The sequence below is a fragment of the Gekko japonicus genome, unplaced genomic scaffold, assembly GCF_001447785.1.
Source record: "Gekko japonicus isolate JY-2015 unplaced genomic scaffold, Gekko_japonicus_V1.1 scaffold87, whole genome shotgun sequence".
NCBI classification, from domain to species: Eukaryota; Metazoa; Chordata; class Lepidosauria; order Squamata; family Gekkonidae; genus Gekko; species Gekko japonicus.
This window is the reverse complement of record NW_015164184.1, coordinates 133,795-146,440: the sequence shown is the minus strand read 5'-3', so window position 1 is coordinate 146,440 and position 12,646 is coordinate 133,795. Positions and strand designations below refer to the sequence as shown.

Here is a 12,646-nt window from a genome sequence, read left to right as displayed (position 1 = left end):
TGAGGCTTTTTAAGTGTGGATTAATAAAACTTTTGTAATCTGTTTTTGAAAAGATCACCACCACCACCATGAAGTCAACAAAACAAGTGAAACAACCTTTTCTACAAACCGCCCCAGTATTAGACCACTTTCCTTCAGGTTTGAAGAAGAAAGGAAAACTAAATTATGAAATCGAGCCAATGGTTTTAATGCCTTCAGATGCACCAGAAAATATTGCTCAGTATTCCATAGACATTCCATCAGTAAATAAAGATAGAACACTAGATGAAATGGATATGCTTAAGAATATCACTGTGCATCTAAATCAGGTAGGATATTCATTCTGTTTTCCTATCTTCATTCAGTTTTGATGTCTTAGTTCCTTTTATTCTTATTTTAAATGGGTGATTAGATACTGTTGACCCTATAATGACCTATCTACACTGCACCTCCTCTTTGCTTATGTGCTTTGCTTATTGGGGCCCAGAATTACATAGCTGAATCCATTGGTGGCCTTGTAGGATAGATATCCCTGCCTTGGTGGCTTTTGGTCCCTTTCAACTGTAGAATTCCAGAGTGAGATGAGTGGGTGATATTGCTATGAAGATTTACAGAAATGGTTTGGAACTTTCTGCAGATTGTACAAACAATGGAACATGTCTATACAAAGGATGACAACATTAAGGAAGAGAGAGAAGAGGAAGAAGAAACCTTACCTGTATGTTAATAATTTATATACTGCTTGTGAGGTTGTCATGATTTCTACTAGCTATGGCTGTGTATTATGTGTCATATATGTGCCACTGTGTGATTTAGGGAGAGCACTCACATAAAAATGATTTTATGTGAATTTTATTGGTACCTACGTACCAGCTAATGTAAGCCACCTGGAGCCTGCTCGCAGGGAGGGCGGGGTATAAATTGAATAAATAAGTAAATAAATCATGAATAGCTGCTGATATCAGAAAAGATAAATGTTTATTGTCCAAGACGGAAATGTTATTTTTATAATAAAATTTTAATTATATTAAATATTCTATAGTACATTGTTAAACAAGTAGGCATTTCATAATTAGATGGGAAAGATTGTTTAAGGGGGAAAGCTAGGGTTCCCAAGTCCAAAATACTCACCGGCGGGGGAGCCTTGGCCGGCTCTGGGAGCCGTCCCCGGATGCGCGCACGCACGCCGCCAGCACGTCACAGGAAGTGACATGCAACATCGACCACGTTGAGGGCGTGGCCATGATCGTCGGAGGGAAAACCATAGAGCTCCCCCAGGGCCTGATTCCGCGGCGGCGGAAATCGGGCCTCCAAAGCGGGGGTTTACCCGTCCCCACTTGGCAGCCCTAGGGCATCATATTTTGTAAAAAGACAACAGATAAAAAATTTTACCAGTTAGAAGCTATGTACAACAATAATTCTGTTTTCATAGTTACATCAGAACTGACCGTACTGTCTTTCAGGCATCAGATGAAAACATTTTTTACCCAAGCTTTCAAGTGAGAGGTTTAATTCTCCCCCCCCCCCAGTTTTTTTGTGATTGTTTTTTAGTCTGAAGACCTTTTTGTGGATTTTTAAAAGGCTGTTCAGTGCTTGTTTCATGCCCTTTTTATGCCCAGGCATTAATGACTTGCTTTAGTATTGATAATTTGTGTTGAAATTTTTACTGATTTATGGTAAATGTTTTATAATATTTATAATGAATAATATTTTATCCAACATAAGGCCTTAATTACTTGAGTTCTGTCCAACACAAGAGTTAAGCACGCTTATGCCATTAAAAGTATTATATTCTAAGAAACTGAGTTTGCTTAAAGAGCTTTAGCTTTCCATTGTCTTGTGATGATGAAGAATATGCCACATTTTCTTCCTAAACTGTTACCCTTATTTGGATAATACAGAAATTATTTTATCATCATTTCAAGTAGTCTGGTGCGTTTGAGTTGAAACTGAATATAAAAATAATTATAAAGTTTAGGATACATATAGTCACTGTCTATTGTTACCTAATAGTGATACTTAATGTGATAAACCTGGAAAACTCAGAGATGTTCCTAGTTACAAAGAGTTGTGGGTACTATAGCTCTGTTGGCTTAATTCATAGAGTCATGTGCAATAAGATGTTGTCTGTGAATCATTGTGTCCGTCTAAAAACCCAACAGCTCCATCAGCATTTAACACCTTTTTCAATGAGTCTGAATCCATATTAGCCCTTGTAACACAGCAGATAGGCTGAACTTATTTATTTATTTATATTTATACCCCACCCTCCCCGCGAATGGGCTCAGGGCGGCTTACAGACGGCACACAGTGCATATAATATATAACATAGATAAAACAGATAAAATTCAATATCATCAGATGCAAAGATAAAACTCCCCTACCTCTTGCAAAGCAGAAGGGGAGGACTAGGGCTGTAAATGGATGTTACCTGGCCCTCTGGCGGTATCGCTCTGTACTGGAGCATTGGTGGTAGTGGCAGTGGCGGCTCCTACTCAAAAGCCTGGCGGAAGGGTCTTACAGGCCCTGCGGAACTGCACGAGGTCCCGCAGGGCCCTGATCTCCTCTGAGAGCTCATTCCACCAGATAGGAGCCACCACTGAAAAGGACCTGGCCCTCGTTGCCGCAAGCCTGGCCTCCTTGGGGCCCGGGGTCACCAGCCTGTGTTGTGACCCCAACCAAAGTGCTCTTTGGGGAATATGTGGGGAAATGTTGGGTAGGGCAACATCTTCCCTTTTACTTGTGGGGATTGCACCCAGTATTTATAACAAAAAATTTGCATGCTTATAAAATTCACTGGGTTACACAGGAAATTAATTTGCCTATTCATTATTTGCAGTGCAATCTTAAAGAGGGTTACACCCTTCTAACCCATTGACAATCATGAATTTAGATGGATGTAGCTGTTAGAATTACAGTTACTCTATATATTGTTTACAAAGCAAACAGTTCTAAATAGCATGAAACTGAAAAAATAAATAGAATTGAGCCAAAATTACTGTAGAGCTCATTAATACTTTTCAAGAATATTGGGATTAAAAAAAGAAAGAAAGCAGGAATATACTATATAAAAAGCATCTTTAAAAAAACTGCAATTCAGTGTCAGTTCAGGGTCTTCTACCTTTGTAACCCTTTCTTCAGTATGGTATGCCAAACTGTAGACAGTTTTGCTATTTGATTAAATTTGTTTTCATATTTTGTAATCCACCTGAAGTCTCAGTGAGAAAGGCAGGCTAGAAATGAAGTTGATGATGACGATGATATAATAACAAAAACAATAATAATAATTTTCTCATTAAAAAGCATGGACGTGAAGATTTGGTCTGTTTCCTGATATATTGCTCACAACTTAGTACTCAGTTAGATGTTGCACTTCGTGAAGAAAAACAAGTAAGTAATGTTAAACATTATAAACAACTTTTGCTTTTAGATTTACTCTCTTTGTACTTGGAAAATATCCACCTTAGTGTAACACCTTATACCACCTTAATTGAACAAGGTAGCCTATTCACAAATACATGTATATTAAAGGAAAGCACAAATACATGTATATTAAAGGAAAGACTCTACTTCTTTACCATCTCTTCTGCCATTCTCTTTGGTTCAGTGGACTGGAAAGGTCCTTCATCCCCTTAATCTTTTCCCTTCTGTATGGTGGTTCAGGTTTTGAATCATGCACTTCTCATATCCCCTGACTTATATGGCATTGTTTTACCTCACCTACCAGACTAGTGTACACAGTCTCTGGAGCTACTGGACAGTGCTTACTTCGTTAACACATGAACAAAATACCAGGTTATACCTTTATAATATATTCATAAAACCATCACAATCAGATTTTGTTTCTATTGGCCAACTTTTAATGTTGTGTCAAAGCAGTCACATACTGAATGAAAACCATTGTCTTATTTTATAGTGCTCATTCATTTAATTTGTATTATTTATAGGTAAACTAAAAGTTTCTGAATGTATTACAGTAGTATTTAGGGTAATTTATTGTATGAGTGGATTGTATGTAGTGGATTAGTGGAATTAATTCTTCATGTCAATCATCTCTAGCATCAACAAACCACAGTTGTTCATAATTGCAATGAGTACAAATGGGAATGTGGCAGAACCTTAAGGGATGAAGAGGGTATTTTGGGCCTGCCTGAAGGAATATGGTGGAAGTGGCTTTGGCTGTGTTCAGAGGGGCACTTCAGTCCACTGTTGCCCCACCTCTAATAGAGCCAGATTATTTTGTGACAGAGAATCCTGATCAGACTCACCCCTTTTAGCATGCTTCAAAGAGCTTTTATGTGATCAAACAGCAGCAGGCAGGGAGTCAACCTGTCGGCCATTTTTTTTAAAAAAGTTTGTCCTCGGAGCATGCCCACAAGCACTGATCAGCCTGCTGGGATATGTAGTTCATTGGGCTGTCGGTCATGTTTTTAAAAAGTTTGCCTTCTGAGCATGCGCACAAGTGCTTGCTGAGACTGCTGGGATATGGAGGTCACTGCCGTCTTCCCTCTAATCTTTTCAATTTACCCCTTCCCCAAAGGACAGAAAAAGGCTTTCTTTCTTTGAGAATTTTTATAGAAGAAAACAGAGTTTTGAGCAGCCCCTGGGGAGGGGGTGTGTGAGACTCTGGACTCTGGAAATTGCCATCAACAGCCTAAAGAACAGCAAGCCCTGCAAGGACATTCCAAATGAACACTAAGAGCTGACTGTGAGATGAGAATCTTGTACATTGGTTATTGGCTGCTACTGTCGTACAAATACCAACAACTACTAGCACTTTAGTATGATTTTAAAATTTGTTTTAATTGCAACTTATGTTTTTAATGTAATTACCTGTTTTTATGTAAGCCACCCTAAGCTGGCTTCGACCGGGAGGGTGGGGTAAAAATCTGAATGAATGAATGAATGAATAAATAAGAGAGAGGTTCGTATATACAGTTATGCACTCCTTGCTAACTAGTAAAACAAAATGGTGTCTGGAAAACAAGAGATAAGTCAGACCTGCCTGATGGCTTGGGTGTGCAACAGACCAATCAGACAGCAGGAAACCAGCTCAAATCAACAGGACTGGATTTTCTCAGGTATCAAAGAAACACGCAGCAAAGGGGGGTGGAACGGGACTCAGGTGACTGCGGCATGACAGACAGATGTTGCTGTCTGATTGTGCACTTTAAAAATCTGTAAGGGAACAGCAACAGCAATGGCTAAAACTGCCCATCTGAACTCAGCAATTGTTATGGTGAATTCCAGCTCCTCAGTGAATGGTACTGTGGTTCACTATAAATTGCTTGGCAGTTTACCTGTGGTTGTGGTTGACATCTGCTCATCCAGACATATGTTACTCATGACATGATGACTAACAGCTGAATTTGCCAACTGGCTTCTTTGAAAAAGAGTATATAAGGGGGAAACTATATGCTATACACAAATAATGAAACCCTTTTTCTTTAAAGAAAAGCTGCTTTGGGGAGAAGGTGTATTTTGAGTAGAGAAATCTGTGTGTGTGGGGATAGGGGTAAATATGTTTCTGGGGTGGTGAGTTGATTTGCCGTGGAAAAATGGCCACAAGAAAAGGATTAAACCCCTGTTTCTCCCCTGCCCTCCTCTGCTCAGAATCGCAGCTTCCCAAAGGAGTTTTTCTTTAAAGAAAGATGGCATTGGAACATTGTTGCATGTAATGTCTATTTTGCCCTCAGTGAGATAAAGTGTTTTTGATGTAGGGTACCTTATTCACACATTGAAGTTTTCATTTAAAGTTGGAGTCATCAAGTGATGAACAAGTGATGTTAACATTTATTCACTGTGGAAGTCTCATGTTATATTTATCCATAAAAGTAAACTTGTTAATGTTAAATAATAAAATAATGATTTTGATTTTCTTTCCCAGATATTAGAATCATTGCTTAAGGTAAGAAATGAAGTTATTCAAAACCATTTTTTAAAGCTATTTACCTTTGAATTAGTCAGTGGCTGATTGCTATTATTTTTTTCCCTTCTAGTGGTTTGAAAAGGAGGTACAGATGCTGGAGGAGGTAAGCTAAAATCTGACCTCTTGGGTGATAATAGTTAGAAGAAACAATCTACTCCTGTGGTCAGGAATCTCGTAGAAAAAATGGTGTGGCCTTTATAGTCAACAAGAGAGTGCAAAAGTCAGTACTGGGATACAATCTCAAAAATGACAGAATGATTTCGGTCTGATTCCAAGGCAAACCATTCAACATCACAGTATTCCAAGTCTATGCCCCAACCACTGATGCAGAAGAGGCTGAAGCGGACCGGTTCTATGAAGACCTACAACACCTCATAGAACTAACACCAAAAAATGATGTCCTTCTCATCATAGGGGACTGGAATGCTAAAGTAGGAAGTCAAAAGGTAACCGGAATAACAAGACAAGTTTGGCCTTGGAAAGCAAAATGAAGCAGGCCAAAGGTTAACAGAGTTTTGTCAAGAGAACACACTGGTCATAGTGAACACCCTTTCCCAACAACCTAAGAGGCGACTCTACACATGGACATCACCAGATGGGCAACACCAAAATCAGATTTACTATCGCGTGATCTGGTCCATGGGGTCGCAAAGAGTCGGACTCGACTGTGCAACTGAACAACAAAAAACAATGTGAAATATTTTTCTCTAGATATTGTTGTTGTCAAACTCGGGCCTCGTTTGACATGGTTTCCTTAACTCTTTTGGTTTTGTATGCTTTTTATCCTGTTTTCTTCTGGTTGGGAGGGGGAGTCTGGGAGCATGTGAGTGTGTATGTGTGAAGCTGCTTTGCTGGAAGTTGTTTTAGCTTGTAACTGTGTTTATGCAGGGCCTCCCATCTCTGGGAAGAATGCATGCTTGACTTTGGACACCAGACACTGCTAGATACTAAGCTTGCAGGTGCTGGGGGAGGGTTAACTGTGCACAGTAGATTTTGGCGGGCTGAATGTAGTGGTGTGACTGAACTGGTTACAAGGGGGGAGGCTGTTTGAACTATGTATAATACCAGAACTGGTGCCAAGGGTGTCAGTTCTGACACAGATCATCTTAACTTGAAACATCTTCATCTCAATAAACAAATCACTGCCAAGAGAGTGTTGTAAGTTTGTTCAAGACTCTGACAGTTGTTCCTTTTTATGATAAATATTATAGTAGTTGAGGACTAGGAATGGGAGATCTGTAATTTTGTTCCTAAACACTCACAACAGTAATTCAGGGTTGACCCTTTCCCCAGTGTCAACAACAAAGTATGAGTTCTCCCTTTTATGCATGTCAACTGCTCCTTGTTATTTGCTTGTGACCTGGCATATAGTTCAGTTGCACTGGTTTAGCCTCTGTCATTGTTCTCAGTGTGGAAGAACATTTATGTGCTTGCTGTTAGCTTAAGAGAAAGGGTTTGGCATTGATTTGACTCCTCAGCCTCCAATAGTTATGTGCTTGGCATTGATTTGACTCCTCAGCCTCCAGGTGTTCATCCCTGTTTGGTAGTGCAATCCTAAGCCGAGTGACATCCTTTTAACTCCACTGAAGTCGCAACACTTAGAGGGTGTTAGTCTATTTAGGATGACATTGTTACAGTGCAATCCCACGAACACTTTTCTGGGAGTAAGCGCCACTGAATAGACCTGACTAGGATTCTGAGCAGTCCCTCTTAAGATTGCTCTCTTAGACTTTCAAATAGATAAATCTTATAGCTGAATCTACGCATGTTTACTTGGAAATAAGGCCCGCTGAGTTAGTTGAAGTAAGTTTGTATAGGATTGTTGCATTAGTGCAGGTAGTTTGGGTTGCAAATATCTCCTGGGTATACTGCTGTAAAATATTAATACTTAAGTTGTATGCTTCTTATGTAAAAGATAATAATGTAAAGAAATGTGCAGCTTTAACAATAATATCTGCAAAGTGAAATAAAAGGTGCTTGAAGTGGCTTTCTGTTTTGTGAAAAGTTCAGTTAATGTCTGTAGGTGATGATTTAATACTTTGTTATTCAACTATGTTTCAGCTAGGTGAGGAAGAAATTATTCCAGATTGGCAAGTTCCAGTGGCGGATAAAAATATAACTGACAACATTAATAAACTAATGAACCGCATCCAGAGGCTTGAAGACTTGAAGGGCCGTGTGCAAGAATTGCCCAAATATGTCCAAGTTTCTACACCTAGGTAGTAAGAGTGTTGTCAAATGGGGTTACGATTAATAAAAAAGGGTATTAGAAAAATGCAGCAGTGACCATTTTTTGCCTGAGGAATTCTGCGTTTTTTATTTACTTAATCATAAAAACCAAGGGGTTTTCAAACAGAAGAGGCCCTTCGATATTGTGTAATCTGCCTTGAGTCCAAAGGAGAAAGGCAGACTATACTGTAAATAAATAAATATTGCATCATATCTTTCAGTTACTAGAAGTTATTGAGATGTGCTGGGAGAAATGTGGGTTTCCAATAGACTCATGTCAGTTGCCTTTCCCAAGCTGAAGAACTTGCTTTCTTTGGAAATATGATAGGCAATAGGCAGCATCTTTGCATGCCTTCCAGTGTAACTGGAAAACATATCTGTTCCGGAAGGCTTTTGAAATTAATTGATCTTCGACGTGGTCTCTGCGCTTCACACCCATGGGATCTAGTGCACACACGCTGGATCCATCGGCATTGTAGCAAGCTTTTTAACGGATTTTCGCACCCAGACCTCGAGCATGCGTGGGAACCCCACCGCGCATGCCCAGAGGGGTGGGCGCGGACATCCCGCCAGTTCCTTTCTTACTGCCACGTTTGAAAGACCTTTTTGTCCGTCGGTCTGATCGGTTCACTATTTTTGGCTATTTACCTCACGGCTCTTTGGATTTTTTCCTCACTTTTCTCCTTTTTTCATGATTATCCTTTGTTACCTACTAAAAAATAAAAAAAGAAGAACTTATTTTTCCTGAGGGGGGGAGGAAGTTGCCGAGTTACCTCAGCTTGGCCTTCGGGCTCTACCCCCTCCCCTCTCCCCCTTTTTTCTCTACTACTCTCCTGTTCTATGGAGAAAAAGTGGGACTTTTTAAACCGGTGTACAGGCTGCACCGCCTGATCGCCACACCCTCTGTATTTTGTGTTTGGGAGAGTCTCACAGACCTGACTCTTGCCGGCACTGTGCTAGATTTTCCAAACCCGAAAAAAAGGAGCCGTGTGCCTCAAAGTGGCGCTACTTGAATCGGCTCTACATCCTTCCACAACGATGGACTGCGAGAGACCTTCGACCTCGACGGCTTCGGTATCGAGGCCTGCCTCTGACATCGTCCAACCAGCGCCAAAGCCTCCGGTATCGAAGGCGCAATCCTCTGCCTCAACACCGGTGAAGAAGAGGCCCAAGGCAAGTAAGGATAAGCCCGCAAAAAGGGGTTCCTCTAAGTCCCTCAAAGCGGCAAAGAAGGTGAAAGTAGCGGCATCCGCACTGGGTGATGCTCCTATAGTGCTCCCCGCTCCATCGATATCGGAGACGTACACTCCTCCACTGATACCTACCATTCAACTTTCAGACTCTCCTATGCAACAACTAGGAGCTACGGTGGCTCAAGTGGTTAAGATGCTGAACTGCAGGCTGTGGAAGGTCAGTAGTTCAGTTCGAGACCCGAATTACCGCATGATGGAGTGAGCTCTCGTCTCTAGTTCCAGCTCCTGCCAACCTAGCAGTTTGAAAGCAAGAAATTGTAAGTAGATAAATAGGTACCATTTTGGTGGGAAGGGAACAGCGTTCCGTGCGCCTGGGTGTTTAGTCATGCCGGCCACATGACCACGGAAACATCTTCGGACAGCGCTGGCTCTTTGGCTTTGAAACGGAGATGAGCACCGCAACCCTAGAGTCGGACTCGACTGGCTTTCGAGCAAGGGAACCTTTACCTTTATGCAACAACTAGCGCTTCCCTACTTCGACATCGACAATGCGGAGCTCCTAAGTCACCCCATGGGTGCAGAGCCTTCCCTCTCTCCTTCTCCAACATCGTCATTGATGGTTTCGGAAGCTCCGGACATCGATACCGGTCGGAATCGACACATTTCTACTAGCACGCAAAGTCAACCTCCACGTCTGCATGGCAAAACTGTCGATATCGATGAGCGAGTTTATAGGGATCATTCACAAAGGCGGCACATTCCTTTGTCTCCGAGATGTGATCGATCCAGAAGTCGACCCCCCAGAGTTTTTATCCCCCCACCACCGGTGTCTTGGGATCAACGCCAATTGAGATACCTCTACGGTAATTATCCACCATCCATACCCTGGCTGACTCCTGCGGGCTATTCCGACTGGGATTGCTATTCGACCTACTCTGCTCACAGATCAAGGTCACCTTATAAATCGAGACCTTCAGCATCTCTGTCTCGACCTCCGGCTGAAGATCCTTCCCACCCCCCGGTGTCGACGAGACGCCTGGACCACATGTACAGAGTCCAGGAGACAGTTGCCAATTTTTTATTTTCCCACCCTCAACCAAACTCGGTGGTCGTAACATCCTCATCCAAGTCGAAACGAATGCACTTAGCACCCTCTGACAGGGAAAGTAGAACGTTGGACGCATTCGGGAGACGCTTCTATTCCACAGGTGCATTAGTGGTCAAAACCACTAACTACCTCGCCTGCATAAGCAGATATCAATATACTCTCTGGGAAAGGTTCTCTGAACTCCTGACCCACCTTCCGGAAGACAAGCTTCAGGTGGCCAGGATCATTCAAAAGGAGGGCGAAACAGCAGATCAACACTTCCAAACATGCCCTAGATGCGTCCTCCAGAACAATGGCATCAGCAATAGCTCTTAGGAGGCACTCCTGGCTCCGCAATACCAATCTTCCACAAGATACTAGATCCTATGTCGAAGACCTTTCTTTTGATGGCCTTGGTCTCTATAATAGCATGACCGATACCATGCTCCAGGATATGGATAAGAGCATAAAGGCCTCTCGCGCTCTCGGAGTGTCATCCTCCACGATGCAACAATATCATCCTCGCACCTGGTCTAGGCCCTGGCAAAGACGCACCCCAAGTCGTCATGCAATGGAGACCACATACGGCTTCCGGTGGTCAAAGACCCGCCTTTCAAAAGCCTAAGTTCGGAACTGGACAACAGCACTCACGCACCAAACAACCAAGGTCCTCCAAGCAGGGCTTTTGACTTCCCTCCTACTGAGTCAGTTCAAACCCGTCTGTCACCGTTCCTTTATGCCTGGTGTCACATTACTTCAGACCAATGGGTACTGTCCATCGTCACCCAAGGCTACCATATTCAATTCGACCAGAACCCCATCACTCCAGTCATCGTCACCACACCCCCTTCCCCGCCTCTCCTAGACGAGGTCTCTGTCCTCCTGCAGAATTGAGCCATCGAGCGGGTACCACCACACCTTTATAGGATGGGATTTTATTCCTGATACTTCACCGTTCCAAAGCGGGATGGAGGCGTTCAACCCATATTAGATCTAAGGGAGCTGAACTGTTATGTCACCTACCACGGCTTCTGCATGGTGTCCTTGCAGCAGATTATGCCACTTCTCCGGAAAAACATCTGGATGGCCACCCTCGACCTCCAAGAGGCGTACTTCCACCTCACTATCCACCCTTCCCACCGCCAATACCTATGCTTCGCAATTGGTCAACAGCATTACCAATATGCAGCCCTACCATTTGGCCTTTCAAGCGCCCCAAGAGTCTTCACAAAGACTATGATTGTGGTGGCGGCCTTCCTCCGTCTCAAGGGTATCTCCATCTACCCGTACATCGATGATTGGCTCCTAGTAGCGTCCTCCATGGACACTCTGGTCTCAAACATCGAGACAATGGTACTCTTGGAAAACCTGAGCCTGCAAATCAATCTACAAAAGTCTCAACTCCAACCGGTCCAGCAGATACAATACATCGGTGCTCTAATGGATTCCAAAACATGCATGGCTTACCTGCCCCAAAACAGAGCGGCAGACATAATCCACCTAGCCACCGTCATCCGTACCCAACCCTTTGTCCCGGTCTTCCAGATACAGAGGCTACTCGGCCTTATGGCCGTGACTACGTCAGTCCTGGTCTTCGCAAAACTGAAAATGCGCCACCTACAACTGTGGTTTATCCACAACTTCAACACAACGAAAAACGCACATACCACCGTCTTAACCCCTCCTCCCAACATACGAGACTCCTTAGTTTGGTGGACTGTCCCTTCCAATCTTTTCCAGGGAGCACCCTTCACCCCAAGTCACCCTAACGACAGATGCTTCCCTGACGGGCTGGGGTGCCCACACGATGGGCCTTTCTGTTGGAGGCAAATAGGACACACAAAAGAGGAAGCAATACATAAACTTCCTGGAACTGCTGGCAATACAGCATGCTGTCACCAGCTTCCTACCTATAATCGGGGAAAATGTGTCATGGTCCTCATGGACAACACCATGGCACTCTCTTATGTCAACAAGCAAGGAGGCACTGTTTCTCTACGCCTCTGCAACCTTGCCATCCAATTGTGGAACCTTTGCATCACCAACAACATTTTCCTCATAGCCACACACATCCCTGGACACATGAACTTGCAGGCAGACCATCTAAGTCGAGCAGGACTCAGCCTTCACGAGTGGGAGATGAACCCAACATACCTCCTTCCACTCTTCCGCAAGTGGGGAATTCCCCCAGTCGATGTTTTTGCCACCAGAGCCAACAAAAAGTGTCCT

At 43.0% G+C, this 12,646-nt stretch overlaps 1 protein-coding gene across 1 annotated transcript in view; it reads left to right on the top strand.

Annotated features, from left to right (window-relative positions):
• Positions 1–273: 273 nt before the first annotated feature.
• Positions 274–12,646, top strand: part of CCDC7 (coiled-coil domain containing 7) — a 40,642-nt gene continuing 28,269 nt past the window's right edge. The window contains exons 1-6 of the mRNA XM_015408115.1: positions 274–308; positions 617–697; positions 3,283–3,369; positions 5,867–5,887; positions 5,979–6,011; positions 7,970–8,127. Coding sequence (XP_015263601.1) covers positions 276–308; positions 617–697; positions 3,283–3,369; positions 5,867–5,887; positions 5,979–6,011; positions 7,970–8,127 — 413 coding nt within the window. The 5' untranslated portion in view covers positions 274–275. The remainder of the gene's footprint in view (positions 309–616; positions 698–3,282; positions 3,370–5,866; positions 5,888–5,978; positions 6,012–7,969; positions 8,128–12,646) is intronic.